At 42.5% G+C, this 15,474-nt stretch overlaps 2 protein-coding genes across 2 annotated transcripts in view; one reads left to right on the forward strand and one right to left on the reverse strand.

Annotated features, from left to right (window-relative positions):
• trpc4apa (transient receptor potential cation channel, subfamily C, member 4 associated protein a) lies at window positions 1-12,745 on the forward strand. Its single transcript, XM_063910272.1, has 18 exons — window positions 1-231; window positions 2,349-2,477; window positions 2,584-2,700; window positions 2,839-2,896; window positions 3,036-3,091; window positions 3,275-3,403; window positions 4,651-4,852; window positions 5,389-5,574; window positions 5,975-6,117; window positions 6,212-6,343; window positions 6,437-6,495; window positions 7,183-7,368; window positions 7,498-7,588; window positions 7,692-7,832; window positions 7,930-8,041; window positions 8,525-8,637; window positions 8,993-9,199; window positions 10,136-12,745. The coding sequence occupies exons 1-18, from the start codon at window positions 106-108 to the stop codon at window positions 10,271-10,273; spliced, it is 2,325 nt and encodes a 774-aa protein (XP_063766342.1). The 5' UTR covers window positions 1-105; the 3' UTR covers window positions 10,274-12,745.
• myh7ba (myosin, heavy chain 7B, cardiac muscle, beta a) overlaps window positions 12,548-15,474 on the reverse strand; it is a 15,731-nt gene continuing 12,804 nt past the window's right edge. The window contains 10 exon segments of the mRNA XM_063910274.1: window positions 12,548-12,916; window positions 13,158-13,292; window positions 13,385-13,480; window positions 13,565-13,669; window positions 13,785-13,955; window positions 14,119-14,244; window positions 14,525-14,728; window positions 14,828-15,020; window positions 15,124-15,239; window positions 15,346-15,470. Of these exon segments, the coding sequence (XP_063766344.1) occupies window positions 12,905-12,916; window positions 13,158-13,292; window positions 13,385-13,480; window positions 13,565-13,669; window positions 13,785-13,955; window positions 14,119-14,244; window positions 14,525-14,728; window positions 14,828-15,020; window positions 15,124-15,239; window positions 15,346-15,470 (1,283 nt within the window). The 3' untranslated portion in view covers window positions 12,548-12,904.

Genomic DNA, 15,474 nt, shown 5'->3' on the forward strand with positions numbered 1-15,474 from the left:
TCGCACAGTGTGCTTCTCCGCCAGCAGATGCCGCTTCATTATCTCCAATAACTCATCAAAGCCTTCCACTTCCTGCCGAGCAGCTCAGTTCAGGAAGAAGAAATAATGGCGACGCTTATGGGGTCCGAGTCCCCCTGTACTGGAGGAAAACGAAGACATTGCACCGGCAATATCGTCACTAAGTTCACGGCTAGTAAAATCACCGGCCAGGGGTTCAGCCGAGGGACGCAGGTAAGAAAACGCGGCATGTTTTCGACGGTAAAGTCACATGAAAGCTGGTCCACTGAGACCAGGGGCTCGCGGCTGGAATGCAGCCTGAACATGGAAGCCGCTGTCTGGGAGACATGATGGATCTGTAGTCGCTCATGTCAGCCTTAGCTTTACAGCTAGCTACAACATTACTGGGGTGTTTTGAAAATGCAAGCACTAAGCTTTAACATTGTTCAGTGTTGGATTGTGATATTTGCTCGCTGACGAGGCAAGTAACGTGTGCATTCGAGCAAAGTGTGTGAAGCAAGCTCCGCTTCAAGTGGGTCTTTTGTTGTTAGCACTGCGTTAGCTTAGCATTATATGCCAGTAATCACGCTACATAACGTTTTGATCTGGTGTGTTGACATGCTATTGTGGTTTTTATGATATACTAAGGGAATCAGTGATACCCAATAGCCCATTGAGTGATTTCAGAAGCGTTAAAATCATGTAAAAATCCGCTGTAACGTTTGATAATGCTAGCCAACGTCAGCTAACGTTAGCAAGCTAAACCAGCTGAACAGCTCAGGTGATGACGTAACGACGCAAACCACAATAACTACCGTTCCCTTACATGGAGAGGCAGCTGTCTGCACTAGTTACACTTAGCTGGTTTATTTTTATTTCCATGCAAGCAACATTTACACGATATTTGTAACTTTGGAGCACATATGTGTTGTGTTGGTTGGCATTGACAGAGGTGGGAGAAGTACTCAGATCTTGGTACTTGAGTAAAAGTAGTAGTACCTGAGTGTAGGAATACTCTGTTGCAAGTAAAACTCCTGCAATCAAAATGTTACTCAAGTAAAAGTACAAAAGTATTGGCATTTAAATATACATAAAGTACCAACATTAAAAGTACTCATTATGCAGAATAATATATATTATATGTTGTCATTATAGTGGGTGATGCATTAATGTGTTTATCGAAGCTGGTAAAGGTTGAACTCATTTTAATTACTTAATATCTGCAGGGTAGCATGTGGATTTAATCCAGGTGTGAATAGAGTCTTATATAATTGTTGATCATATTGTTTATCATTTATCTTTCTATGCAAAGTAACTAAAGGTATTTAAAAATGTAGTGAACTAAAAGTACAGCATTTCACTCTGAGGTGGAGTGGAGTAGAAGTACACAGTTATATAGCACTTTCACTGGTGTTGAAAGCGCTTAGCCATAAAATGTCTCAGCTGATGTGACGTTTTGACACTTTCAGGCACTGTGTCTTTATTTGAACTTCCTTACACCCTTGTTTTGCAAAGCTCATAAAACATTTGTAACTTTCCAGTTAGTGTTGTGGCTTTTACTTTCATTACTGATTTACGGAGTTTTCGATGTAGTGTGTCTCCGTTGTGAGGTGACGTTTTTGATATAATCCAAAAACCCCAATAATCTGAAAATCCCCCTGATTGTTGAAGACTCACAACGTTCCTATTACCTGGACCTGCAAACATGTTTTCCAGGGGTAGAGATATCTTGAGTTTTCGTCCTGAATTTGTTAGGCCTCATAATGCATAATATGATTTTACTCTAGCAGTGTTTGTTGGCCACCTACACACCACTCACCTTCACCGCCTAGCTTAATTCCAGGCTGCTACGTCATTGGGAAAGTGACCCGATGAGATAATGAGCAATTATAAGTGATAAGAAACCTTTATTTGCCTCATGATTTTAGTTCTTTGTTTTGGTTTACTTCATGTCTGTTTATTTTCTTGCACACTGATTTTCTCAACTGAATATCAGTGTGAATAAAGAGCTCCGCTGCCAATTCGACACGTGGAATCGACCATAAAGCCACCAAAAGGACCAACTAGAGAAAATTGTGCAGGACACAGCAATTAGACCAACTCACACCAACAGCTGACTATTGGATGTGTTTATTAGATATCTTAATGTATGTTCTTCTTCCTTTTGGACGGAACAGGCTTTCCAGGCCAACAATATAAAATGTTCTCAGGATTCCAGACTTGCATTCACTTGTACATCCTAGATCTTTTTAAAAACCTCTCTGAATCCAACTGCAAATACCCATACATTTTCCACTGTGTTTATTGCACTTGTTTAAGGTTTTAAGGTTACCTCTGTTTATGTGCCTTAGCTCCCAGGAGGCCTGCTCCAGGAGAGAGATAAACGAGCCAAGTGGCATGGCATCCCCGCTCTGCTGCAGAGGCTCCACGAGAGCAGCCATCCCAACAGTGACCTCTCCCAGGCCCACAGCTTTCTTAAGGTAGCCTCACAGCGCTAGTCGTGGAATTACTCATTGTTGCCATTTATTGCTGATTGTTTTTTACTTTGGGACTTTGCTTTACATGTAGCCATGTGTTTTTGGTCAGGTTTTATCATCCCAGCTCTCCATGGAGGCGATGTCTTTCGTTACGGAGGACAGGAAGACCGCTCAGGAATCCACCTTCCCCAACACGTACACCTTTGACCTCTTTGGTGGAGTCGATGTAAGTTTGACTTTCCTGGTTCCCGACGCTCTGTAATTATTGAAAGCTTGTTTCTGGAGAATCAGTCGTCATGTGTAGCACAACACTCACTTGTATTTGCTCACAGAATTGAACACCTATTTCTCTATTCCCCTGAAGCTGCTTGTGGAGATCTTGATGAGACCCACATTAACTATGCAGAAGAAAAAGCCCAATAGTAAGTGGTGACTTCACATGTGTGTGAATATATCTGCTTAAATCGGGATGTTAACATGTTTTTTAACTGAATATAATGGATTTAAAGTTCATCATTTGTACTCAATTACACTACAACGTCTGTGTTTCTGTTCCCACAGTGAATGATGACTTGGTCAAGGACTGCCTTAGTGTTCTCTACAACTGTTGTATATGTGTAAGTATCCTGTTACATTCGGTACATGCCAGAGAAATGTCAGAGGTGCATAGAACCTGGCTTCAATGTGGCATGTGTGTGTAACCAGAAGTAGGACCTTTTGCACTGCGTTTGTATTTCTAAAACATCATTACAGGCAGGAATGTGCATGATTAAATGAAATGTATTTTTATCAATTCCCAGACGGAGGGGGTCACGAAGAGCCTGGCAGCGAGGGATGACTTTGTTTTGTTTCTCTTCACCCTGATGACAAACAAGAAGATCTTCCTACAGACCGCTACTCTAATTGAAGATATTCTCGGAGTCAAAAAGGTCAGAGTTCAACTTGTATTTGTTTAAGGCACCTCGGAAATGAAAAGGTTACTTGGTGATTTATGCCATGACTCATTTGAAAAACCAGCTACAGATGTTGAGCTTTATGAACCTCTGTTTGTTCAAGTGTTTTTAAATCTTTGATACATGTCTCGTTATGTCTATGCAACTCTCTGCTGTCCGTGCACAAGCGCCTCTCATGCCTGAACGGTTGTGCCTTTCAGAGCTGCAAACACCCAAACATCACACCTAAGCTCTAAAATTAGAGTCCTGCTGTTTTCAGCTTAAACTTCTCTTGATCTTCTTGAATATTTAAAAAAATACACAGTTTCACTGGCTTTGTTTAGGTCTGTATATTAGAAGTTTTTGGTTTGTTCAGCTTACTTTAAAACCATTGATCTCTGTAGTCTGTGTTTCTGCCTTCTTTGTACATTATGTGCGCTACTAGATCTACTGAATGTTTTAAAAGTGCTACTCCATCAAGCTTTTGTGGAGAGTTAGTAGACGCTTATACATTTTTAATAATCTAGAGCTCTGAGCTTCATCGTTTACACAAGTGGGGTTGCTTTGTTTTTCTCCCTTCATATTTCTGCTTCTCTTATTGGTAATTGATGGTAAGACCGCAGGGAGCGTTTTGACAAAAAGGTATCCCCTCGATCTTTTTGAAACCGGGATATCTGTGATATAACCTCTGCAAAATCAAGTCTAATACTTTATAGAATTATACTTCTTAATGTGGCAACCTCAGAGAAATTCAGCATATCCAAAGGAATTTTAAATACGATACCAGGCGATACTATATTGTCCCTGCAAGTCAATGTGTTCTGTCTCTGTCCTGCTGTTCCACAAAGATACAACTATAATACACACTACATACACACAATGAGATACATGTATACAATAACACCTGGCTTTATATACATACAGACAGCTTGCAGTATGGCACAGCCCTCATGGCCAACATTTAAACTACATTTGAGCGTGGAGAAGTTTAATGGACATTGGCAGGAAGGAGGGTTTGTAAAAGTTTAGCCCACTGAATAATTACTACAGTAATGAATTGAGAAACATATGCCGGATACTCTTGACGATTGAATGTTAGGTATGAATATTTCAACCCTGTAAAAATCTTAACTTTTATCCAATATCTGATCTAGGTCCGTCAGGTTCTGTCCCACAACTTGTAAAATGTCTTATTTCCGTCTGCTTTCAGTTTGGTAACAGTTTTTTGAATGTGCGTTTTCCAGGAGATGATCCATTTAGAGGGGATCCCCAACCTGTCCGGTCTGGTCCAAAGCTTCGACCAACAGCAGCTCGCCAACTTCTGCCGCATCCTGTCCGTCACCATCTCAGAACCTGATGTGGGAAACGACGACAAGCACACCCTTCTGGCCAAAAACGCCCAGCAGAAACGCAACGCCAGCCCCTCGCGGGCCGAGGTCAACCAGGGTAGGTTTCCTTTAGATTTCTGAGTCCAGGCTGATGTGTGTTTTGTTTCTGTTGTAAAAGAGTGGATCAATAATAGTCTCATTCATCAAGACGCACCACAGGAAGTATGTCTGAGTCAATAGACCCAGGACGGATTACTCCATCAGCAGCCCTTTAATCTGTTCAATTCAGCATTTATATCTTGCCGAAACCAAAACACCACTGCATATATTGCAATGAACATGCATATATTGTAGTACAATTGGATCAATTGGACTGTTTATGTACATGTTTTTATTATACTGTATCTTAATGTACCTTTTATTGCACATTGTGTATTACATTTCTTAAATTATTAGGAGGGATTATTAATCCATAGATTTTTCAAATGTGATTAATTGTATCCTTGACATTTTTCCTTTATAGTTATCTTCATCATTATTCTATTTGATGTTATTGCAGATTGTTATTTGAAGCATTTTTATTATTAAATGTATCTTTTTATTTTATTTGAATTTTCTAATTCTGATCAAATATCCATATTATTTCTCCTGTAGTTACCCTGCTGAACATCCCCGGCTTCATTGAGCGTCTGTGTAAGCTAGCCACAAGAAAAGTGTCTGAGGCCACGGGAGCCAACTTCCTGCAGGAGCTGGAGGACTGGTACACGTGGCTGGACAACGCGCTGGTGCTGGACGCCCTCATGCAGATGGCGACAGAGGAGGCTGAACAAAGCAGTACAGGTGAGGCGAGAGACGGCTGGTGCTTTCATACAAAGAAACGTACCTTAAGTGTAAGAGACAAACTCAGAAAAGCTAAATATATGTACAAAAGCTTTCAAAGAGCCAAACCATGCTATGTGCTACATACAGAAGTGAGAGTTTAAATGTATTGTTGGCCAAGGTGCTTTCAAAATAAGCGGGGTTTCAGTCTGAGACAGAAGATGCATAGACTTCCTTCTCTCCTGATATCAGTGGGGAGCTTGATCCTTTATTTTGTATCCAGGATAGCCTGGATAGGAAACCTGGGTCCCACTCAGTGAGCAAGTAGCGACGGATTACCCGATGCAGGCGACAGTTCTTCACATTGCTTAAAATACTAAGAACTTTGATTGATGTATATTTATTTTGTCCTCCCCTCCAGAGTCATCCGATGAGAGTACCCTGGCCACCAGTCCGCTGAGACATCGACTGCCTCAGTCCATGAAGATCGTCCATGAGATCATGTATAAAGTGGAGGTGCTCTATGTGCTGTGTGTCCTCCTTATGGGCCGACAGAGGAACCAGGTAACGGCACGCATCCCGTCCCTGCTTCACATTAAAGCAGGAGTGTTAAATGAAGGCAGAGTTTAACTGTATTTCCCTGTGTTGTGTGTGTCAGGTCCACAAGATGCTGGCTGAGTTCCGTCTCATCCCGGGACTCAACAACTTGTTTGACAAGCTCATCTGGAGGAAATACACGGCCTCCAACCACGTGGTCCACGGCCAGAACGAGAACTGCGACTGTAGTCCAGTATGAACTCTAAAAGACTTTGAAACTGGATGTGTGTAATTCAATCTAAAAATGTGACGTAAACATTTAACCTCTTCTGTTTTCATTGTGCAGGAGATATCCTTTAAGATCCAGTTTTTGAGGCTACTTCAGAGTTTCAGTGATCACCACGAGTGAGTAACCCTTAATGGAATTATCTTTAATCTAATTTGTCTTTTTCAAGTTAAGTTTGGAGGGCAAGGGTTGTACCCAGAATTTTTTCTAAAGCCATAAGATCGTTTCCGAACAACGCTTCAAATTTCTATTGGTTTCTCTCAAGATGTCGTCACTATGAACTAAAATATCCGGACCTAAATCCTCAGTTTAATAAAGGGATTCATCCTTATATTACATTTAAAAATGTGTACAGATCTTCTTGTAAACTTTACTGAATAGATCGAAGTGTTGTTTTTAGTGCTGTTTACTTCCATACGGCCTTGTTTAAACACCCGTGTCTTTGTGTGCAAAAAGTGGGCTTTTTTTTGTACAGTTTTCCTCTGAGCATGTCATGACAGACTTGACGCCAACAAATATGAACACAAAGAAGAACTTGCATGTTAGTAATTATGAAAATGTTTAGTCAGCTATCAGTGGAGTTCTTGGAAATGTCTTCATCTCACGGGTCACACAGCCACCACTTGAATCTAATTCTACAAACGGCATTATACAAATCTCATTAGTGAACCAATCTTTATGTGCGTCAGTGCAAAACACCAGCTCTAAACTGGATAAACAGCCTTCATATGTGGATCCATAATCTGTCAACATTCTAAATAAAACTTGTACAGCTTTATGTTTAAATTGTGTGACGTGTCTTCCAGGAACAAGTACCTCCTGCTGAACAGCCAGGAGCTGAATGAACTGAGTGCCATATCTATGAAGGCGAACATCCCCGAGGTGGAGGCGCTGGTGAACACAGACAGAAGCCTGGTGTGTGACGGAAAGAAGGGGCTCCTCACACGCCTCCTCACCGTCATGAAGAGGGAGCCTCCAGACTCCTCATTCAGGTCAGGACACACACTCAGATCCACCAGATAAAGAGTCAGCCTCAGGCATCGTGCTATTTTTAAAAGGATTTCTCAACATGTGTGTCTAGTTCTGCTTTTTTTTGATGAAGATTTCTGTTGCGTTTGCAGATTCTGGCAGGCAAGGGCAGTGGAAAGTTTTCTCAGAGGAGCCACCTCCTATGCAGACCAAATGTTCCTCCTGAAGAGAGGTCTACTAGAGGTACACCCACATCCCATGAACACAGTCCACATTGCACAGATCCCTCTCTGGTTTTGACCTTTTAATGAACAGATGCTCACTTTCTGTTTCCGTCCCTCGACAGCACATCCTGTTTTGCATCATAGACAGCGGCTGTACATCTCGAGACGTCCTGCAGAGCTACTTTGATCTGCTTGGGGAGCTCATGAAGTTCAACATTGATGCCTTCAAAAGATTCAATAAATATGTCAATACACAAGAAAAAGTATGACTTCAGACCTTAAACACCTACAAATTTAATGTTACAACTATTTCTCTGCGTGAGTTGTGGATGAACAGGTCGTCTGACTTCTCCTCTGTAGTTTCAGACCTTCCTGACGCAGATCAACAGCTCTCTGGTGGATTCCAACATGCTGGTGCGCTGCATCGTCCTCTCACTGGACCGCTTCGAGAGCCAGACGGAAGATGTCAAAGGTAAACAAACGGTTGAAAAATAAAACGTGTCGACATTTTGAGATGCTTAGTAAAAAAAAAAAAAAGGTTTAGATTGATTGATCATTGATGTTTGAATAATGAAATTCCTGTCCTTATTCGCATTTGGCTAAGCCCTTTCAAATCTAGACTATATAAATAATGCATAAAAACAACGCTCTGAAGAAGGCTCCGTACGGGGATGAGTAAGCATATGTTTTTGCAAGGCAATAAACCCGTGGAATCACGGCATTTTCCATCCATGACATTGAAAACTAAGATATGCTACATTTCAATTTTTTCATATGTTAAAAGAACTTGTGTGATTGGAAAAGGAACATTTCAAATGCCCATGAAGGAGTGGTTGCAATTATCCAGTCCTAGCTAGTTCTGATAACGTGTGCTTAATATAGGTCGGTTTACAATAGTGTTTTCGGTCATTTCTTATTATTTTCCAGTGTTGATTTCAGTGTTTTGGTTTCCCAGTGGTGGAGGTGCTCTCTGAATGCTGTCTGCTGTCCTACATGGCCAGGGTTGAGAACAGGCTGGCCTTCCTCTTCCGACTCGTCAACATCATCAACGTACAGACGCTCACACAGGTCTGGTTTCATTTTCACTTTGTTTATTAAAGGGGACATATTCTGCTAATTTTCAGGTTCATATCTGTATGTTGTGCCTCTACTGTGACAGGCTTTAATGCTCAAAAAGTGTTTTCTGTTTCTCATATTCCCTGTCCCTGCTCTATTGTTACTGGCTTGTAGATGACCTGCCCCTTAGCCTCTCACGCACATGGTGTTGGAGCGCTAGCAGACCATTTACATGCACAAAAACCTATAACACCCTACAGGAAAGGGATATCCCAAAGCAAAATAGGACCCCTTCAAACAGGAATTATCAGACTCAAACTGAAATCTTGTTTTCTTTCCACACCCCTCTATCCCATGTTTGCTGCAGGAGAATGTGAGCTGTTTAAACACCAGTTTGGTGGTCCTGATGTTGGCCAGAAGAAAGGCTAAACTGCCCTTCTACCTCAACGCCCTGCGGGAGAAGGAGTACGCTGAGAAGTACCCGGGCTGTCTGCTCAACAACTTCCACAACCTTCTGCGCTTCTGGCAGCGCCACTACCTCAACAAGGACAAGGACAGCACCTGTCTGGAGAACGTGAGTACCTGACCCTCTCTCAGAACACAGCTGATACACAGACAGCGAGTCATAGCCTTCTCGGTGACGACTGTTTATGATCAGTCACTTTTTTTGTCACATTTAAAACATACTTTCAGGAAAAACATGATTAAAGGTTCCTCTTCACAGGGACATGTGAGCTGGAAAACAACTGATCAAGACCTTTTCTATTGGTTCAAATGGAAGAGGTATAAAGAAAAAGATTAAACTGAACCTGTCATAAAGCTGTGTGTTAAAGTACAGGGGAGACCAAAACAAATAATAGCTACTCAGCAGCGTTGTGTCTAGCTCTAACAGCAGATGTTTCCAATGTTTACTATCCAGGCAGCAAGTTAGTGACAAGCTTAGGACATTTGCATAACCGCTGATTATACTTAGGCTGCAACAACTATATATATATATAGTGACGACAACGTTGTGTTTGTGTTTATTCGGTTGCCCCCCTAGTAGCTGAACACACAATCATCAATCATTGCTGCTTCACACAAATAATGTTTCTTAATTTCTTTAAACAAAATAAATCATCTCACCGGTGAACACAAGGTTTTGATCCCTTTGATAAAACCTAATTTACTGTTTTATGTAACCCTTTATCCGGTGGAAAAAGCTTAACTCAACTCCAGGCCTCAGCTCTTATTCCAGATATGTTCAAATGCATGATTTATATGCTGGAATTGGGTTTTTTGCTGAGGGTTTCAATGGAGACATTTTTATATTTGAAATGTATTTGTATGTATTTATTTGAACAAGGACCTTGCATACATTAATCTCAGAAAACAGAAGAGATGATTTATGCCAGATTTGAGCTAATAGCTCATTTTCATCTGCAGTCCTTTGTACTTAAGGTTTTGTCTTAATTTTGTATGAACTTAAAAAAGTATTTTTCTAACTCCCCTGTGCCCTCCCTCCTCTCAGAGCTCCTGCATCCCCTTCAGCTACTGGAAGGAGACGGTGTCGGTGCTGCTGGGCTCCGACAGGACTTCTCTGTGTGCCATAGCGAGCTACATTGACGAGCCCTACATGGATCTGGACAAAGACTTGCTGGAGGATTGACCTCTGGTGTGTGCACTCAGTGCACGGGGGTGGGGGGGGTGCAGACGGTCACAGGGAGCATGGACACCTGAAGCTGGTGCTGACTCCTCTGAGCCGAGCCGTCCGGGCGCTGTGTGACTGCGTCCCGGGTGAAAAGACTCGCCTGTTTGTCCGTCTGTATCGACGGAGACGTAAACCGCTCCGGCTGTCATCTTCTCACTAAGTTACCCACCTCTTCTTCAAAGGAAGGAGGACACCCCCACCCCCCACACATGGTTTAACAGACAATTAAAGGACCTTGGAAACGACACCTGCATTGGGTGTTTGCTTTAGGTCCAATAGAGCCTTTTATATAACCTATACAAAATTCTATGAAAAAAATATGTATGATTCAACAAAATATATGTTCGGGAAAAAAGTTCCTTTTCACGTGGACTGGCTTTGGAAGTGACCACAGCTTAAACCGTGACCCACATGTGCAGGACTCTCTCTCTCCCACTACTTACACCCTCTGCTGCCACTCCAATGCCCCACCTGCAGGGGGAAGCAGACATTTTTTTTTTTTTGTGCAGGGGTCTTCTCAATGAACAGCATCTTCATTCAACCCGTCTGTTGGTCCGTTTTAAATCTGGTGGTATTGTTTGATCGGTGCTCTCTGGCTCTACTCCGCACATTAGGCCGGCTGACATGTCACACACACACACATGCACACGCACACACACACGGGACTCCTTTCTTATTTTTTGTTGATTTACTTTGTCTTGTTTATAAATAAAAAAACAATGGCTTTTTAGCTTTCTGGTTAAACTGTAGAATAAAACCTTGCACAGATGGAATTGTTTTTATTGTTTATTATATTTTACCACCTTTTTTTTGTTGATTAAAAACAACCCTTTTCATTTTGTAACAGACTTTGTATCCATGTTGTGAGAGATGCTTTGGGAAGAGAATAAACTATGCAGGCGCTAGTGTTAAAATACCACTTTCATGGTTCCGGTCCACTCAGAGTTTATGTGAATTAGCCTTTGTTTCTCTGGTCTCTGCTAACCTTTGACTACAAGCTGAGAATGACAATCTTTCTATGTGATGGCTCTTTTTTTCTTGCATGGCACCACTCTTAAATCTAGATAAAGAAGAAGCAGTGAGCACGGCGGTGTCGATGATGTGTTCACGGCCCCGCATGTGCAGCTGTTTTTATGGGAAAAAGAAAGACTTGGTGTCTCAAATTCAACCGATAAAGTACAAATGGATGAGCTACCTCATATTTTATCCGTACAGATCAAAAACCACTTCTGATGACAGGTGTACAGTTTTCCTCTGAGCATGTCATGAGTCATATTAACTGTTCATGTGAATGTATAAGGGCATTTCTACAGATAATGCCATGAGTTGCTAGTGCTATGCCGCCTTGGGATGCAAACACAAACGTCCTTTTACACTTTGAAAGCCTTTTATTTGCTTTAAAGCTGATTAACCAGAAATGTTTCCTGTTTTGTTTTTTGTTTTCTAGCTTTCATTCAGCATGTCTTAAATCTCTTGATGGGTGTGCACATTCTTTGAAGTGCTTCTCTCTCTCTTACAAAAATTCTCAAGTTTCTTTTTGCTGGATGCCCGAGATACGCCTGCTGGTTTCTTGATAACATGATGTGATTTGACGCCGGCTCATGCTGCCGTGGTGGTACATCGTTAGAGCTGACCGTGTGTTATCATTGAGCCCAATCTCCTCCTGTCGATCACCATGGAAGTCAAAGAGGCGATCGGTATGAAAACATGAATGTTGTGAGCGCTCTATTTAAACAATCCTGACTTCTGTAGCTTTGTGATCTGACTTTTTCAGAGAGACTGATCCCTCTGTATGATGCACAAGAGATTTGGTTCTCAACACTTAATGCTGTATGTGGTGTGATCTGCTCCTCGTAGGCCTTAGATTTCATCCTTTTTAGTTTGTTTTAGAAAATGGTGAAATGTTTTCCCCTTTGGCCAAAAACATGCTGCACAGTGTTTATGTCAACACTATTTGGTTTTCTTTTTAGATCCCTGATGCTTTGTCTTTATTTAAAGGAGATTTGTGTGACATTTGGCATGAGGAGGACACATTTTGCACCCGGGCCTAAACGTGGACCATGTGGTGCTTCATTGATCAAATGATTGTCTCACTGATCTATCTACAGTGTTTGTTGACCAAGAGATGCAGGCAGTGGATAATATTCATGGTGTGAATCTAAATCCTTTTAGATAACCTATGTTTCTCTTCATGTGTTGAATTATGCATAACAATCTCCTCATGTTTGTGTTTAAATTTCACCTCTGCACCCTCCAGTCTTAACCTCCTTCTAACCCTGTTTGGCCATCAGACAAACAGACTATAGCTTCTTCTGTAACCCACTTTCACCCACATGTTCCCCCTCTAATGCTGGTATTTAACTTCATTTTTTTCTTATTTAACAGCTGTTTGTCAAATTAATAATATAATAAATTCTTCTTTAGACCTTCCTTGTGGGATTTCTATCTTTATCACATATTCACACTCAAACAAAAACGAGCAGCCATATTTGAAGTCGACTTTTGAAGTCTTTATTTGGGATCACAGTGGAGCACAGCTGTTGCAGCTGGCTGGCTGTGATATGTCTGGCTGCAGCGCCCGCCCTCGCATCACTCAGCGTGCTGTAATACACAAGACACGGGTGTTTATTAGCAACCACATACACAGTGTCACAGAGTTACTCATGACCACACTCGGATCACATGATAGGGCTATGTGAGGTCATCTTCGACAGAGGATTACATCGTCTCCTCTCAGATATGTTCTTGTACTGAAGCCTGCTGGCTAATTTTAATAAATTCTTCTAAAAGGTCATTTAATTCTGAAGCATGCTGTAATATGAAATGTATTTAGTGTATGGACCTTGCTTCCTTGGTCACGGGTGCGGACACGGAGCTTGTTGACCTGCGATTCGGCCGTATCAGCCCGCTCCGCTGCGTCATCCAGCTCATGCTGCAGCTTCCTGTACTTGGAGAGGTTGGTGTTTGCCTGCTCCTCCTGCAGAGAGGAGGTACATAGAAAGCTTGTTTGTTATTTAATCATTTATCGGTGGGCATACAGAATTGTTAAACTTCTGACAGTGGACTCACCGCTTCTTCAGTCTGTCTCTTGTAACTCTTCACTTTGACCTGCAGCTTGTCGATGAGGTCCTGCATGCGGATCAGGTTCTTCTTGTCTTCCTCAGCCTGCGCACACAACATTTAACCTCTTAAAAACATGCCTGTTTTCCACCTCAGCATGTGTTATGTGCAGACAGAGCGCTGGTTTACCTGGTAGGAGAGCTCTTTGATTCTCCTCTCGTACTTGCGTACTCCCTTCTGATACTCCTGGCTCTTCTTCTGCTCTAACTCCATTTCATTCTCCAGTTCTTTGACCTACCAGAACGACCAGAAAATCCACTTATTACACATTACAAACCAAACTACCCATCACATATATTATCAGGTGGGATAGGGACTACACAATCCTTTAATGTGTCTCATCTCTCACCCTGGCCTCCAGCTTCTGGACCTGCTTCTTGCCGCCCTTGAGGGCGATCTGCTCGGCTTCGTCCAGACGCATCTGCAGATCCTTTATGGTCTGCTCCATGTTTTTCTTCATCCTCTCCAGATGGGCGCTGGTGTCCTGCTCCTTCTTCAGCTCCTCTGCCATCATGGCTGCCTACATCATCAGGGATCAGGGGCAGACAGACATGTTTCAGTAGAGATCATACAACGGATTGTCACAAACACAGGCTGAAGTCAACCAGATTACTAGCAAAGCTTCTTTAGAGCTACATTACATTTCAGGTATCTCTAGTGTAAATGTTTATTCCATTTCTTACATCAGTGATGGCCTTTTTAGCCTTCTCCTCTGCATTGCGGCACTCCTGCACGGCATCGTCCACCTCATTCGAGAGCATGGACAGATCGTTCTCCAGCTTCTTCTTGTGGTTGATCAGTCCAGTGTTCTGCAGCAAGAGAGAGTACATTTAAAGAATGATTTTAGGATTAAAATGTCAGTTTATCTTGTTCCTGATTTAGTTTTTTTTATCATTTGGTAACCACTACTTGGGATCAAGCAGTCAGAGCTGCAGAACTAGAGAATAACATATAGGCTAGAAAAAAGAACCACAAATACTGGCTGGCTTGCAAAATCAAAACCTTCAACATCTTCATGCATTATTTATTTATGGAAGCAATCCTTTTTCGTAAAGGCCCTGCAGGGTGATTTTAGATGCTTATTCCTACCTGAGAGTGCAACAGGTTGACTCTCTCCGTGGCCTCCAGCAGCTCATGCTCAGCTAGTTTGCGGGCTCGGTCGTTCTGCTCCAGCTGAGCCCTGAGCTCCTCCACCTCCGCAGCCAGCAGGTTGTTGCGGCGCTCCGTCATTGCCACCTGCTCCTTCAGCTCCTCGTTCTGGTGAGTGGTGTCATCGAGCTCCATCTGAATTTCCTGGAGACACAAGTGTACGGTCAGATGGGTTGAATTTGTGGCATTCATGAATGTTTAACCACAGGTTAGGTTTATTGAAAGGCTGCCAGATGGACTCACTTTGAACTGAACCTGCAGGTTTCTCAGGAGTTTCTGGGACTCTGCCGCCTGCCTGTTAGCATGGCTCAGCTGCACCTCCATCTCGTTGAGGTCGCCCTCCATCTTCTTCCTCAGGCGCACAGCCTCGTTGCGAGACTTGGCCTCGGCATCCAAGTTAGCCTGCATGGACTCCAGCATTCTCTGGTGGTTACGGCTAAAAGTTGAAAGAGATAATGGAGAAACCATTGTTGGTATGGGGTGGCCAATGGGACGAGTAGCTACACAGAAGGATGAAAGGAGTAATCAACACAATTTACCGAAGGCTGTCAATTTCCTCATCCTTCTCTGCCAGCTTTCTGTCAACCTCGGACTTGATCTGGTTAAGCTCCAGCTGGATTCGGAGAGTTTTGCTTTCTTCATGCTCCAGAGTGCTCTGAGACGGAAAACAGACAATTAGTGCTTGAACATACAGTATGTTGTGGGCCTTCCTTGCTAAAAAAGACAAGGAAGGAAGTGAGAGAACTCAGCAAACTGCTTACTTCAGCTTCCTCCAGGGCAGCCTGAATCTCGCTTTTCTCCAAATCCAGACCCTTCTTTATTTTCTCCAGCTCGTGGATGGTCTTCACTCCCTGACTGATTTGATCAGACAGGTCAGAGATCTCCTCTGG

Source organism: Eleginops maclovinus, chromosome 20, assembly GCF_036324505.1.
Source record: "Eleginops maclovinus isolate JMC-PN-2008 ecotype Puerto Natales chromosome 20, JC_Emac_rtc_rv5, whole genome shotgun sequence".
In the NCBI taxonomy this organism is placed as follows: domain Eukaryota; kingdom Metazoa; phylum Chordata; class Actinopteri; order Perciformes; family Eleginopidae; genus Eleginops; species Eleginops maclovinus.

Bases quoted from the DNA above. Each gene is read 5' to 3' on its own strand.
- trpc4apa (XM_063910272.1), top strand. From the start codon at position 106: ATGGCGACGCTTATGGGGTCCGAGTCCCCCTGTACTGGAGGAAAACGA. The intron at 7,589-7,691 runs GTACACCCACAT...GTCCCTCGACAG, and splicing joins TGAAGAGAGGTCTACTAGAG to CACATCCTGTTTTGCATCAT. The intron at 9,200-10,135 runs GTGAGTACCTGA...CCCTCCTCTCAG, and splicing joins ACAGCACCTGTCTGGAGAAC to AGCTCCTGCATCCCCTTCAG.